The sequence below is a fragment of the Chionomys nivalis genome, chromosome 9, assembly GCF_950005125.1.
Source record: "Chionomys nivalis chromosome 9, mChiNiv1.1, whole genome shotgun sequence".
In the NCBI taxonomy this organism is placed as follows: Eukaryota; Metazoa; Chordata; class Mammalia; order Rodentia; family Cricetidae; genus Chionomys; species Chionomys nivalis.
The window spans coordinates 58,571,337-58,585,600 of record NC_080094.1 but is presented as its reverse complement, the minus strand read 5'-3'; the positions used below and the strand labels follow the sequence as shown (position 1 = coordinate 58,585,600).

The 14,264-nt window shown below is 48.7% G+C and overlaps 2 protein-coding genes across 2 annotated transcripts in view; both read right to left on the bottom strand.

Annotated features, from left to right (window-relative positions):
- Meis2 (Meis homeobox 2) overlaps positions 1–4,371 on the bottom strand; it is a 208,230-nt gene extending 203,859 nt beyond the window's left edge. The window contains 3 exon segments of the mRNA XM_057780829.1: positions 1,357–1,589; positions 4,304–4,350; positions 4,353–4,371. Of these exon segments, the coding sequence (XP_057636812.1) occupies positions 1,357–1,589; positions 4,304–4,350; positions 4,353–4,371 (299 nt within the window).
- Positions 4,372–4,437: 66 nt separating this feature from the next.
- On the bottom strand, positions 4,438–14,044 carry LOC130880998 (uncharacterized). Its single transcript, XM_057780180.1, has 5 exons — positions 14,003–14,044; positions 13,407–13,605; positions 6,763–6,854; positions 5,169–5,405; positions 4,438–4,673 (listed from the first exon to the last, which is right to left on the bottom strand). Exons 1-5 carry the CDS (start codon positions 14,042–14,044, stop codon positions 4,557–4,559), a joined length of 687 nt encoding a protein of 228 aa, XP_057636163.1. The 3' UTR covers positions 4,438–4,556.
- Between the last annotated feature and the right edge of the window lie 220 nt (positions 14,045–14,264).

Below are 14,264 nucleotides of genomic sequence, written 5' to 3'. Positions count from 1 at the left end.
GGTCTTTTCAGATCAGCCCCGAGAAGCCCCCGGCCACTTTAGCCCACCAAGTAAACATACACTCATTTAGGGTGTAATGAAATGATCAAAAGCCCATGCAATACAGAGCTCGGGGTTGGTTCAGATCCCACTACTCTCTCCAGAGGTGCCTGCCACCCTACCCTGACCTCCAGGACACCGAACACTATTTGAATTTTTCCCCCACAATCTGAATTGATCTAACGGGCATTTCAGACGAGGCCGAGGGCTTCACCTAAGTACACACCAGAGTGACATTCCCCATTTTAAGAAAGTGCTCTAATCTCTCCACCGTTTGCTTCATAAACTTGTTCACTTTGCTGGTAGTAAAGCTCCGGTGGTAGGGCCAAAATAATAAGAATGTTCAACTCGAAACAGCTTCCTTCCAAAGACCACATTTCTCCCAGCGTTGCAGCGCACAAGAATAAATAAACGGCGTTTCAAAACTTGGAAGTGTGCATGCCGGGCGCTTACGCCCTTTGTGTTCCTCCGGGAGGCTTAGCTACACCTCGGGATGCTTGAGGCCTCAGGCTTTAGGCTCAGTTGCTGTTTACCCACTGTCCCCTCCCCTCGGCATCCCGCCGCCTTCCCCACCTACCCTCAGCCGGAAGAACCCGAGTAGTACACGCTTGGACCCTGCTCGCCCACCCCTCTCCGAGCTTTCGAATATAAAATAATTTCCAGCCATTTCCCTGATTCCCCCTAAGAACGGCTGTGTGCAAGCGGCAGTCTCTTCCACCCGGCTGCACTTCAAGGTCTGCCCCCTTTATTTACAGAGAATTAAGAAGTGGGTGATTAGGACTTCCTGGCCGACAGAAGCTGCCCTGATTCCAGCTCAAGCTGCGTTTAGTGACTCCCAGGCCCTCAGTAGGAAACAGAAAGGGGAGGAGAGGGGAGAAAAAAGAAAGAAAGAGAGAGAGAGAAAGGAGAGAAGAAAAAGGAAACTGGAAGTTTCTGCTCGACTGCAGCAAACTTTCCTCTTAGTTAAGGCCTCTGTAAGGCAGCCTGAGACAACCAACAGTACGTCTTTTGGCCAGGAATCTTGTCCTTGGGGAGAAGGCCCGGCCAGCAAGATTTGAGGACTTAGTACTCAACCAGGACTCTGGGGTCTGGAGAGGCCAAAAAGGGAGTAGAGGAGGTTCTATTTTTCTCGTCTGTGACTCAAGGGGCCGGAAAGTAGGCTCCCTCCTCGGTCTTTCTCTACTGCAAGCAGTTCTCCCATGCAGCATTAAGACCCACTTAGCCGCCCTGTCCACCCCACATCCACCACCCCCGGAGATAAACACACGCACTCACGCACACTCACACACAGTAAGCTGGGTCCGGGGGTCGGTTTACCCGTAGATCGCGTCCTTGTCTCTTTTCAAGGCGTCGTTGACAGCAGATCCCATGCTGGCTGGCATGACATTGGGGTGCGGGGCGTGCGCGCCGTAATGCTGCGTGGCGTGGAGCGGCGGCCCGTGGTTTAGGTGGTGAACCGGGGGGATCGGGCGCGGCGCGTGAGGGTCTCCGTACATGGAAGCGGGAACCCCTACTCCGTCCATCCCGCCGTAATGGGGCAGCTCATCGTACTGTCAGAGCCCGACAAGGGGGGTGGGGTGGCAAAGAGGGTAAGAGAGAACCCAGGAGGGCAGAGGCAGGAAAGCAAAGAAACCCGGAGCAGAGAAGAGAGAGAGAGAGAGAGAGCGAACAGAGGAGTGGGAATCGGGTGGGGGGGGGGAGGGAGTAGGACGGAGGGAGGGAGAGAGAGAGAGAGAGAGAGAGAGAGAGAGAGAGAGAGAGAGAGAGAGAGAGAGAAACAAAAATAAAAACAAAGTCAGAGAGAAGAAAAGTACAAGACACAAGTTGAACACACTACAAACCAAACCAGCAGAAACAACAGAGTTGAAAGTTGGGAGAAGATGTCTATAAATTTTAAACTGAAAAAGTCTCAGCCGAGATCAGCATTCAGAGAAGGGAGATCAGGCCGGGGAAGCCGGGGGCGCAGGGAGGCCCCGCTCCCGCCGGAGGCTGCAGAATCCCAGCAAGCCAACCAAGGGAGAAGTGGAGTTAGCTAGAGGAGGAAGCCCCGGATCCCACCCCTAGCCCCCCTTCGCCTCCTCTAGGAGATCCAATAAATCAAAGGGCGAAATGAAACAAAATAAAGAGAAGAAAAACGCTAATAATCAAGCCGAGAACGCCAAGGACCAGAGAAGACTAGGGCCGGTGCCTCCCCGGGGGCTGGGGGCAGAGGGTGGGGAGGAATAACATGAAAGTTACCAGAAACATTATTTAGCAGCGGATTCCCTGCGTCCTTGTCAAATTCAGAGACAAAACAAGCAGCCCAGGCTAGTCTAGGCAGCGCGGCCCCAGCGGCGGCCCCGGCGGCGGCGCCGGCTCCTACGCAGCCCGCGCCGGTCCGGAGCCGCGCGAGCAGCGGCGAAAGAGGCGTAGCAGCGGCGGCAGGAGAACCCGGGGAATCGCGCTGCCGGGGTAAAAGCTGGAGCGAGGCGAAAGCGTGTAACAATTGCACACACGTACACACACACATACGCGCGCGCACACACACACACACGCACACACACACCACTCACACGCACTCGCCGCCCGCCCGCTCGCACAGCGCTGGGACACGCGCGCCCAGACACGCACACACGCACGCACACACACTCTCACACACGCAGAAGCACGGGGGGGAAAGAAGCCGATGAATAATTTTGCTACTATTTTTTAAAATACTGGCCGCCATCACCAAGCAAGAGCAGCAGCCAGCTTGAAGGTAGAGGAGGCATGGGGCAGGGCCCTGTAGGAGAGGATTTATATCTAGGTAAGTGTTGGAGATTTAAACCTACCCTTTGCGCCATCAGTCTGCGCTCCAATAAACTCCTGGATGTGTCGTATATTTAAAATCCCAGTCCGGATAAGAAAGTGAGCTAGGCTGAAGAGTCTTTTTTTTTCCAAACCAAGGAGACTTCTCCCAATTTTCGAATGTTATTTTTTTGGGGGTGGGGGAAGCCCAGTCAAGAAAACGAAGATTTTTTTTTCAATGATATTTCTTCTTTTTCTCTTTTTTTCTCTTCTTCCTCCTCCTGATCTTCCTCCTCCTCCTCCACCTCCTCCCCCTCCCCTCCTCCTCCTCTTCGGTCCTCCTTTATCCCTTTTTCTCTTCTCTTCCTCTCAGTTGAAAAAAAAAAAAAAAGAAGAAGAAAAAAATTGTCAAACCCCCGAACTGAAGGTTACGAGCGGCCAGTCAGCAGCCCACATGTAACCGAACTGTCGAGTTTCATGGCTTTTTGCCACTCCAGCTGTCAATCAAAGCCCGGAATGTCAAGGTAGTGAATGAATGATGGTGATGATGATGAAGAGGAGCAATCTTTCAGACTCGTTTTTTTTTCTTCCAGTAAAACTCCGCGAGGGGTTTCTTTTTCTTGAATTTTTCCTCCCCCCTCCCCCCTCTTTTAGCTTTGCCCCTAAAATAGCTCTAATATGCCTCTCTCTTAAAAGTATTGTTCAAAGAAAGCAAGGAGAAAAATCAAGAAAAAAATGAATAGTTTGCAAAAATTGGACTTCCTCCCTCCCCTCTCTGGTAGGTATTTTGTCTCTCCCTCTCTCTCTTTCTCGCTCTCTCACTCGCGCTCGCTCTCTCGCGCTCCTCTCTCGCGCTCGCTCTCTTTCTCTCTCTCTCTTTCTCTCTGGGAGATGAGTGAGTGTCAGTAGGTGTTGGCAGGTTGGCTGCAGCCCGGCTTATAGTAGAGCCTCAGTTTGGGCGGCGCGGGTCGGCGGCGGGAGAACGAAATGACGGAACCCGGAAGTCGTGGTGGCCATAGCCCGTCGTGCAGCGGAGACACATCCCGGGAGTGGGGAGCTGGAGCGAGGAGGAGCGCGCAGCGCGGAGCCTCTGATATGCAGCGAGTGCGGTCGGACGGCTGGAGGGGGGGGGGGGGGGACTGGGGGGGAGGGGAGGCTGGAGCCGGGGGGACGGAGCAAATCAGCAAGCTGCTTCTCCAGGGGGACGACTCGGCTCGGGAGGGGGGGGAGGAAGAGGGGAGGGAGGGGGGGATAAGGGAGGGGGAAAGGGAGGGAGGGTGGGAGGGGAGGGTGGGGAGAGGAGAGAGAGAGAGAGAGAGAGAGAGAGAGAAGGAGAGAGAGAGAGAGAGAGAGAGAGAGAGAGAGAGGGGAGAGAGAACACGCGTGATGGAGGGAGGAAGAGAGATGTGGAAGAGGACAGGGAGAGCAAGACAGGAAAACTGCAGAAAGCCACAGGGAAAGTACGGTACAGCCTCAGATATTTTTATTTTAAACTTACTTCTAGTTTATTTCCCCACCACTCCTCTTGGCTCCTGCCTAACTGGTCGTGTTGGGGATGTTTGGCATGGCGCTCTCGCTTTTGTCGTTTTAATTCCGCGGCCCCTTCTTCTGCCGCGGATTCCTAGGTCCAGAAGTCTCCAGCTAACAACCTAAAGCAGCACGCTCAGCGACTGTACCACCGCGGGGCTAAATTTGTTGTTGTTGTTGTTAAGTAGCACTTTTTTCCTAGAGCAGATGCAGAGCCCTTGTTGTCAATATTCATTTCTTTTTTCTAGTACAAGACGGGAGCAGCTTAACTCGGAGCGTAGTCCCGCGGCGAGCTGCAGACAGTGGACCACCTCGGAGAGTCTAGGGGTCCTGGGCGCAATCTGGAAGGAGGAAGTGGATGAGAGTTAGAGGGGTAGGAGTTAGCAAGGAACGAGTTGTTTGGTGTTTGTTGTTTACCGAGGTAGCTAAGCGGCGTGTGCCTGTGGGTATGTGTGTGTACACGCGCGCGAAAGCGCGCGACCGGTGTGCGCCTACAAAGTGAATCTGTGCTCTGGGAAGCACCGGAGGAGAGCGATTAAAGAGCAACTGGAATAGAAGATACTCGGGAGGAGTGGCTGACGCTCGCTGCCCAGCTTTGTTGTGGTTGCCCTGGGCGCAGCGGCAGCTCGGTTGTAACGAGGGCTAAAGGCCGAGTTAATTACACCGGGCGGATTTCGCTGGGCGGGGACGATGGAACTGGCTCCTATCGAACTTTTCCCAAAAGGAAAAGGAGGCAAGTGGGGTTAGAAAGGTAAATACCCGACAAGGTTTTTGGTAGAAACTTGTTCTGGCCGGGGTCCCGCTCAATCCCTGGCCGAAGTTCCAGCTGGCTTTACCTCTGCTCCGCTGCTTCCCGGAGGCTGCGTGTCAATCAAGCAGAGCCGAGCTGGGGGCGGAGCTTTGGTCACCCGGCGCGACGAGCCGGGCTCACCCTGCCGCCACCCAGCAGCTGGCTGAGCGACCCTGCCAGGCACTGGGAGCGCGCCCTCTCCCCAACTTCTCACCCTCGTCCAGGGTTCCCCGCCCGAGGCCCAGGGACTGCTGCTGTTCAACCGCGGCCTCCCTTCCCAACTCTGAAACCATTCTGTAGCTTAGAAAGCAGCGCCTCCTAATCGGTTGGCTTTGACTGGACTTTCTCGTGGGGGCGGGGGTGGATGGGAGTGGTTAGGAAGAGTAAAGTGGTGTGTGTGTGTGTGTGTGTGTGTGAGAGAGAGAGAGAGAGAGAGAGAGAGAGAGAGACAGAGACAGAGAGACAGAGAGAGAGAGAGACAGAGAGAGAGAGAGACAGACAGAGACAGAGAGAGAGAGACAGACAGAGACAGAGAGAGAGAGAGAGAGAGAGAGAGAGAGAGAGAGAGAGAGAGAGAGAGAGGCGTTCTTTTTGACCCCCTTTGCATCTTGGTTTCTTCGTGAGCTTCTGAGCATCCCAAACTAGCTGAGACCACCGCTTACCTAGACTCCTTGCCGAGTCTGAGGAAATTTGGCCTCGTTTTCCTAGGACTGGGGAATGAGCTCCGGAGGTCAATAAAGCCCTCCAAAAATGATGAATGATTGAGCACCTGTGATGATGATAGTGATTACCAGAGCAATTAAACAGTTTGATTAAATGAGCCATCATAACAATGATGTCTGCGGGAAATCGGCCCTCACATATAAAGACAGTGTGGAGGGGCTGGCAGAGGCGCAGAGAGCGCGCCGGGAGAGGGGCCGCGGCCCGCGCGAGGTTGACTCCAGTGGCCAAAGCAGGGACGGCGGGCTCTGGGAGCAGACTCAAGCCTAGGCTTGCCGACTCGGTTCCTCCCTGGCTTCAAGCCTAAGACACCCGACCCTTCTGAAACCTGAAGGACCACAGGGTCCTTTCCCTTCCCCCTCCCCCTGTTTTTTTCTCCCTAGAAGAACTCCAAGATTACAAATATCCACTTCATTTGACGCTCTTACTCGTCGACACATAAGAAAAGGTGAGTAAAAGAAAAGGAAAAGTTGTCTTCACATTTTTATTTCAAGGGGTGGGGGACAATTAAACCTTCTCAGTTTAGCCGCCTAGGAGTAGTGAGAGACAGAGAGACAGAATTTGGGAGAATTTCTGGCCTGACTAACCACTATTTTCTGCCTCGCGGAGTTGTGGATGGTAATGGGTCCAAGTTGTCGGTCCAAGGCGGCTGGAAAAGTTTACACTCAGTTTTATCTCTTCTAATTATTTTTAATTTCAACATTGACTATTTATTATCGCCAGTAGGATTGTTGCTATTTTAAAGTCCGGGTTAGGTAAAAAGTTTCTTTTTCAAAAGAACTCCAGTTTCCGAGAGATAAACGCTTTCGCCAAGAGCAAGTTCATGAGAAACCTCTGTCTTTTAGTCTAAGCATGCTTAACCTTTTTTTCTTTTTCTTTTTCTTTCTTTTTTTTTTTTTACACCACTACTCACCCCTTACCCTATTGATATAATAAAGCGATTTAGCATCCCGGTGACCTTTATTTAGCAAAACTTCACTAGCATTAAAAATAGCAGTAATAAGGTTGCTACCTGAGTAAAAATTCAGACAAATTAACTATTTCTGTGTTTTAAAGCAATCGTTGAAGAAATAATGGCTTGGTTAGCTGGTGGTGATTTGGGGTTTTATAAAAGAAAAGCGTAAACCGCTTCCTACGATGGGCAGTGCAAAGAGGGTCTTTAACCAGAACCCCTCTCTTCCTCTTTCACCAGGCAATTTCTTATGTATTTTGTCTGATACATTAAAGGAAACAGCAGGACAATCTGTTGAATATAGGGGGCAGAAAGAAAGGGTATTTTAAGATATTTTCAAAGAAAGAAATCATTTTAACGAGAATTTTAGTTAAGAAGTGTGGGATGTTTGGAAATAGCATACTATTGAAGAACAGCTGTATGGCTCTGAAATACACTTTATCTAAAAGGAGGTGCTGTTTCCTAGCAACTAAAAGGGGATTTGTTGCTCAGATGCATGCTATTGGTGAAACTATTAGTTTAAATGTTAGTTTTTAAAATCCACCGCTACACTACACCACACGGGGAATGAAACTAGAGTTGATTCAGTGTATCTCTCCTGGTTACTGGGATGACTTCAAAGGACTACGATTATCAAGGAATTGTGGGTATTTTATTAATAATACAGTTGCAAAGGGGTCTTCTAGCTATGGATTGATTGCCTGTTTTCCATCCTGATTGCCCTGTCTGGTAGAAGCCATCCCACAGAAGCGTGGTGTCCACACTTTCTCTTCTCCGTCTGTGTGGATGCCTTGTTTTCAGAGCTCGGCACTCCACACCCTGGTCAGGGATGAATTTACTCTCCCACATTTGAGGTGAAGGGAAATAGGTGGGGCAGCCCCAGAGACAAACAAGAGATGGGGGGTCACAGGCGCATTGCACACCTCAGTCAACAGTCAGCTCCTCCTGCCAGGCTGGAAATGGTTTTAACAGGCGGTAAAATTTCATCTTGCGGTGTCAAATTGGGGTCATTTTGGGGTTAGAGTTCTCAGTGTCCGTGAGGAGCTGTCCAGCTGTGTGGGGACTCATTAACTGCAAAAGATCTGTTTCAGTAAAAACAATTCAAAGACAATCAGAAGGCTAAAGACTCCCTACAAATCGCATTTTACAAGTGCGCCAGAACAAATATGGTTGGTAAAACCTATTTCTTCACAATCCCAAATCAGCTACTTAGCTCTGGAGTGGGGGGTGGGAACATTGAATTAAAAAGGAGGTGAAAGGGGGGGGTGCCGAAGGGGGGGGTGAATGAGAAGGAGAATTGGGCCTCTCAAATTTAAGAGTCTGTTTTTAATCACTCCTTTCTTATTGAAGCATCCCCTAGACTTCTGAAAAGCACTCCTTTCTATTTCTCCTTTTCTTCTTTTGATCCCTTGTGGAATGTTACTATAGGTAACATTAAGGATTTAAAAGAATAATGTAAGCCCCCTAGTTCTGTAGTCCAATGGCATTGGCTTTCGGGAGGGGAGTTCATTTGAAGTAGCACTTCTAAACTGGAACTTTATTTTAGCTGAACTTGCTCAGGCTTCTTGAGGTGGTATTTGTGGCTGTTCTTTTCATATGCCCCCCCCCAACACACACACAATTTCCAGATCCTCTGCACAGATAACTCCAAATTCCTCGGAACTGTGAAGTCCTGACGTGTTAATCTGTGTATTAAAATCACCAGATTTAAATCCCTTTTGTCTTCTTTACAACAGTTAGAACAATTGATGCTTTACTACACGAGCAAGTAAATCCAGCCTTAATCTTGTTTGTAACTTCAGTTAATGTTTTGATTTGGAATATTTTGTATTAAGGAGACTTTTATGTAAGAAAAAAAACACCCTGAGATTGTGTTTGATTTGGGGAGGTTCCGTTCCTCAGTTTGAAGAAAGATGACCTACTCCTTGGACTTAAGAGGATTTCATTGGGTCACAGAAGGGTTCAGGGTTAAAACAGGAGGTTAAACGTGGGGAACGCCAGGATCTTTTTGACAAAACGAAGTTGATCTATAAAAGAAAAGTATCATTAGGAAGGATATTTATTTCCTTGGATTACTGAACCTAGCAAGCAAAAAAAAAAAAATCCTCAAAGGGCACCATCCACATTCTCTTTTTCTGACTGTACCCCACCTCTGTTCCCCTTGTCCCCTTTCCCTCCACACCGCTTTCCTTTGGGTTCTAAAGGAGGGTAAGTTTTTGAAGTCCCTCTCCTTTCTCCGGGCTTCCCAGGGTGTTTGTAAATTGTTCTCCAAGGATTCTGTGGCCCTGCAGAAACCGCCCTGAGCCTAGTCTTATTGGGACAAAGGCACGGGGCTGTCTTGGTCCTGCTTCTGGCTGACAGTTGGAATTTTTTATACATAGTTCATTTCGTGTTTCTAATAACGTGTTTTCCCACTCTGCCCCTTGGAGCCACTTACTACTTTTAAAACGTCTCTTCTCCTTAAACCGCCCCTCATCCTTGTGAACTGTTTTTGACCTCCCAAGCGCTGTAACAGAAAAGTTAGAAAGAATTCTACTCACTTCCTTACCTGTTACCTTGCTTTGTGTTCTTTCTAGATGGCGTCTACAGAGGGAAGGGGTTCCTTGGGGACCCCTTTCCCCATCACCACCACCACCACCACCACTTATTGGTTTTTGCTTTTGTTTTGTATTTATTTTTATTTATTTATTTATTGCTTTTTTACCCCTTGGAGTTCTATTATAGATTTCCCTCCCTGGGAATAATACTGTTAAAGCAATCTACAGCTTTAAAAAAAGGATGTAGTAGAATTGCTTCATTTTGCTTTTTCCCTGTCTTATTTCTTCCAGTTTTAGCTGTTTCCCTGTGTCGCGGGAAGAACGAGTTTCAATAAGTAGCCCTCTAGCGCTATCTGGCGGGGCTCCAAACGCGCCGAGCACCACGCCGCTGTCAGTTTCTGCTTCCCGCGCCCTTCCCCTCGCGTCTTCCACTATCTCTGGTCTCTTCTGCTCTCTGTACCCTATTTCCAGTTCCTTCTTTGCCCCTTCTGTCCCCTTTCTATTCTTTATTACAGTTTCCAGGGCAGACAGCGAACCCTGTACCGGCCAGCACCTTAGCCCTTGCAACTAGATGGCAGTCCGGCCACCCAGATCTTGCAGGCTTTCCAGTCCTGAGCCAGCGTGGCTCACGTCCATCTTCTTCCTTTGATGAGCACTTCAGCGGTGTTAAACGTGTTGACAAGTCCCACGGTCTCCGCGGGCAGTGTTTTGAAGGGGCTTAAAACTACAATTGGGAAGTTTGCTGGAAAGAAACAAGACACTGGACTTCCCCCTCTAGCACGGTCCGGGCTAAGTTTGAGGTCTGAAGGCTGGGCACCCGGTGTGAGTGGAAAGGGGTATCTCAGGGACTGGACAGCAGGCAGGGGGCCGAGCCTTTGCCAAAGGAATGAGGTTTCGGTGGAACACATGCTCTCAGCACCCCAAGATCTAGTTTTTCAAGGGACCGTCTCAGTATGCATGGCGCCTGCCCATTTTCTCTTCCTCAGTTAACCAGATTTATCCACAACATCACCACCAAACACATGCACAATCTAGAGAGAAGTGTCAAAAGCAGGAGTAGGAAAGCCCCTTAGAAAACCCCCAGCCAACACACACCGAGCGAGAAAGCCAGTGGTTCTAAACCCCAGTCGCAGGCATCTTTCGGTAACCTACAAACACTCCGCGGTGTTAACCGAGGTTAGAAGAGACAGAGACCAAGATAGGCGTCTCATCACAGGGCTGCTATGTGTATTCACATTCTCTATTTCTCTCCCCTTTCCCTCCTCCCTTCCCATCCCTCCCTCCTTTCTGTTTCCCTCACTCTCCCTCTCACCCTTTTCTTCCTCCTTTTCCCTCACGCTCAGGCTCAGCCGGAGAGAAACCTTCAATCTTTGCTTTAAGATTACTTACTCCTCTAAACGCCAGACACACGAGTCTGAAGGCCAGTTATGAATGTGTTTCCTAAGAGCCAGTTATTGCTCTGAAGTAGAAATGAGGCCACATGCCCTAACATACCTAGAAGGTGGCTACTACAGGTGTTAGAAACTTTGCCCTTCTAAGTTTTCTGAACCAGAGTTTCAACTCTGGACCGGCCTCCATAAAAACCGGCAAAATAGAATGGCAAAGAGCAGGGAGGGTGAAGAATTCCTCCCACTCCCCAGTGCTGAGAGAAAGTGGAGTTTTCTTGTAATTAATTGAAGATTGTTTTAAGGTCATCATTAGTCAACGTGCAAATAATTGCTGCCCATTTTTACTTAAAATTGACCAGCTCGAGTGTGAGAGATCGATTCAGAGGATAAAAATGATGTATCAAAACATCAATGTCGATTATTTGAAATATTGTCGTCAAATTTTTTTTTATTGCTTCATCGGTTAAGTGTCTGAAAGTGCAGTGTTCAAACATATATTTATGTTGTCAATACTGTCAGAACTGTCAGTTTTACACTACCGGATTTGTACTACATTTCAGATTTGTTCATTTGCATAAAATGCCCACCCTAGGATTCCCCTCACTCCCACCCCATCTCGGGAAAATCCCTGTCAGTTTCTTCAAAGGATTCTGCGATCATTGCCTAAACTAAAGTGGGCACTGCTTCTTTTACTCAAATTCCCAGGACGAATCACACGTCTTTTTTGCACCATTTCTAACTATGGAAGAGGCACTTCCTCCTTTTTACCCAACTATGCCTTGCATAACCTTTTCTCCAAGACAGCGCTGGAGCAATGCAAACATCATATTCTAGCTACAAAATGCGGCACTTGGGTAGGACAACTGGTTCAAACACATTCCGCCTTACCTTCTCGACCACCTTCAGGTAAACCCAGACTCCACCAAGCCTGGGGCTTCAGGGCCTACCATCAAAATACCTGAAAGGTTGAAGTCTTCCAGGAAAATGAATGTAGGAGTAAAAATACCTTTTCTTTCTTTTTTTACTTAAAAGCTGCGGTGGTAGAAGAGGAAATCACACACATAAGTGATCTGCACGTTCTACCTTTAAAAGCTTTTGAACTCCATCGAAAGACACAGGTTGCAAGCAGAACTGACAGTTTTAATTCTACCCATTTTCATGTAGCATGTCAGATCAGAGGCACTCATTTATTTTATGGGGTGGGGCATTAGAAAAGCAGATAGGGTGAATTCGATTATCTCTATCCTAAAAATCCCAGAGAAACTGAACTCTTTTATTGAAACGCAAACATTCCATCGCGCTTGTACAATTAGTCTAGACTAATTGAAATTTATAAATTCACATTCTGCTTAATCTTAGGCTTTTCATCCTCTCAACACCCCCCTCCCACCCCCCCCCCTCCACGCACCCACCAGGATTCCAGCAAAGTCTGGTAGGTAAGGATGTGACGTTGTTTTAGTAAGCCTAAAGCATTTTCATTATTCTTTTAATGCATTTAAATAGGTCTGTTTGGACATTCAAAGAAGCTACACATACAAAGATGGTTTGGCTCGGTGCCGTCAATCCCAACATTAAAAAAGGTAAAAAAACAAAAACCAAAAAACTGAGCGTCCCTATACTCATCCTTGCCTAGAATAAATAATTAAGTAAGTAAATAAATAAAGTGCGAGGCAAAAGAAAGTTTACTGCTTGCATCTGTTGGTCGTTGTGCGCGCGTGTATAAACATCTTGGAGTCAGTGTTTGTACGTTAATCTCCCCCCCCCTCGTCAACCCTTCCCCCCCCCCCCGCAAGGGCGTGGAGAGATCGCCCCCAGAGAGCCGTGTTTACTCGGTTTTTTTTTTTTTTTAAATCTCTCGGCTATGTCTGACAAGTGTTACTTGAAGAAATTCATCGGCCTTCTCGAGATACTTCCAGGTTTGCTGTAATGATCTGCAGAAGAGAACCGCCACTACTTTCTCACATCCCAAGGTGTTGGCGGAACTGGAGCGAGGGGAGAGTGACTGCCAGGCTTAATTGCGGAGGGGAGGGCGGGGTGCCTCCCGAGCTCCGAACCGGGGCGGGGGTTGGGGAGGTAAGATGAAACCCAGGTAGGGTCTTTCTGGACTTCTGGACGCGGAAGTCACCAGTTGGAGAATATTTGGACAAGGTATGATTGTCTTAAACCACCCCCCCATCCCAATGCCTTTGGGGAGAAGTGATACCCTTGTGTAACAATTAGCTCAGACAATAAAAATAATTGGAAAATCAGTTGGAATTTCTGAGTTTTTAATTACGTTTAATTTTGCACTAAGCCGTAAAATTACGAATGCCCCTCAATTAAACACTTTCCTCTTGCAAAGCGTTTAGCAACAATTATTCCTTAATCAGTCTGAATGTGAGTCACAAATGGCGCTTTTCCACATCAAAAGGACGTCCTTCCACGTTACCTTTTAGTCATAAGAGGATTAATTCCTGTAATTAGAGGGATAAATATGTGCATAAATATCTCTCTCACTCTCTTCTTTAAAACAACAACAACAACAGCAAAACACTTTCACTGTGTGCGAGACACAGCGGGCGCAGAAAGGAGAAGTGTTCATGCCGCTGAGGGGTGGGTTTTGGCCGGACACCCCTTTGCGTGCTCTGGCCGTGGGAATCCCGGGCTGCGGGCTTCGCGGAACTGGAAGGACACATGAGCACTCATACTCAGGGATGCGCTCGGCTCGGGCCGCAAGTCCAAAGCTGGGGTTGCGAGGACCCGAGTCCAGCCAAATTCTTCCAGATTGCGTTCCACACCCCACTTTCGCCTCTGGCCGGTGCAGCAGGACTTCATTCTGGTTGGTGCCCGGGTCCCCTGGAAAGGAAGTCCCTGCCCTAAGCCGGAGCTCCAGTTTGACTTTTCAGGCTGCAAATAAAAATTGAGCATGACCTTTTAAAACTCCAGTGTGAATATCTCATTTACCTAATGACTTTATGTCACCTACGGAGAAGGTCAATTTCCTCTTAACCTTTCCCCCGCTGCTGCAGTAAGCATTCTTCCCTAATCAATGGTGGCTCGAATGATCAATTCCCATTTTATGATCACTGACAAAGTCTGGCTAGGGGTGGGGAGTGAGACCCAAGTTGTTGGTTAGGCCAGGACGGGGGCGTCGGGTACGCCCAGCTCCGCCTGGAGCCTCGGGAGGCTGCTCTCTCTCCACCGAGTTCAGAGACCTTGGCAAACTTCCCTCCCCCACCCGCCGGCGAGACTTCTGAGTTGTCACTAATCCGAACCTGAAATTCACCAGAGCCCCTTTGGTTACCGACAACGCTCCTCGCTGTTGCTGGGCCTCCCGCTTGCCCATCCTCCAAATGCTTTCATTTCTAAGTCTTGGAGTAGGATTGCCCGACCCTAAGAAGAGAGGGTGTGCGTGTGTTACTTTTATTTTTCGAAATTAAAATTATCTCTTGCATCTTCACCGTGGATCTCTCAGCTCCTCCGTGTTAACTTCATGTAAACAAAGCAACAACAGAAGCCCAAGGGCCAGGGATTCTCTGATTCTCTGATTCATTCTCTCTCTTTCT

Bases quoted from the DNA above. Each gene is read 5' to 3' on its own strand.
- LOC130880998 (XM_057780180.1), bottom strand. From the start codon at position 14,044: ATGGGCAAGCGGGAGGCCCAGCAACAGCGAGGAGCGTTGTCG. The intron at 13,606-14,002 runs GTAACCAAAGGG...TTTTATTTGCAG, and splicing joins AACAGCGAGGAGCGTTGTCG to CCTGAAAAGTCAAACTGGAG. The intron at 6,855-13,406 runs GTATGAGTGCTC...ATTTTTACTCAG, and splicing joins CGAGCCGAGCGCATCCCTGA to GTAGCAACCTTATTACTGCT.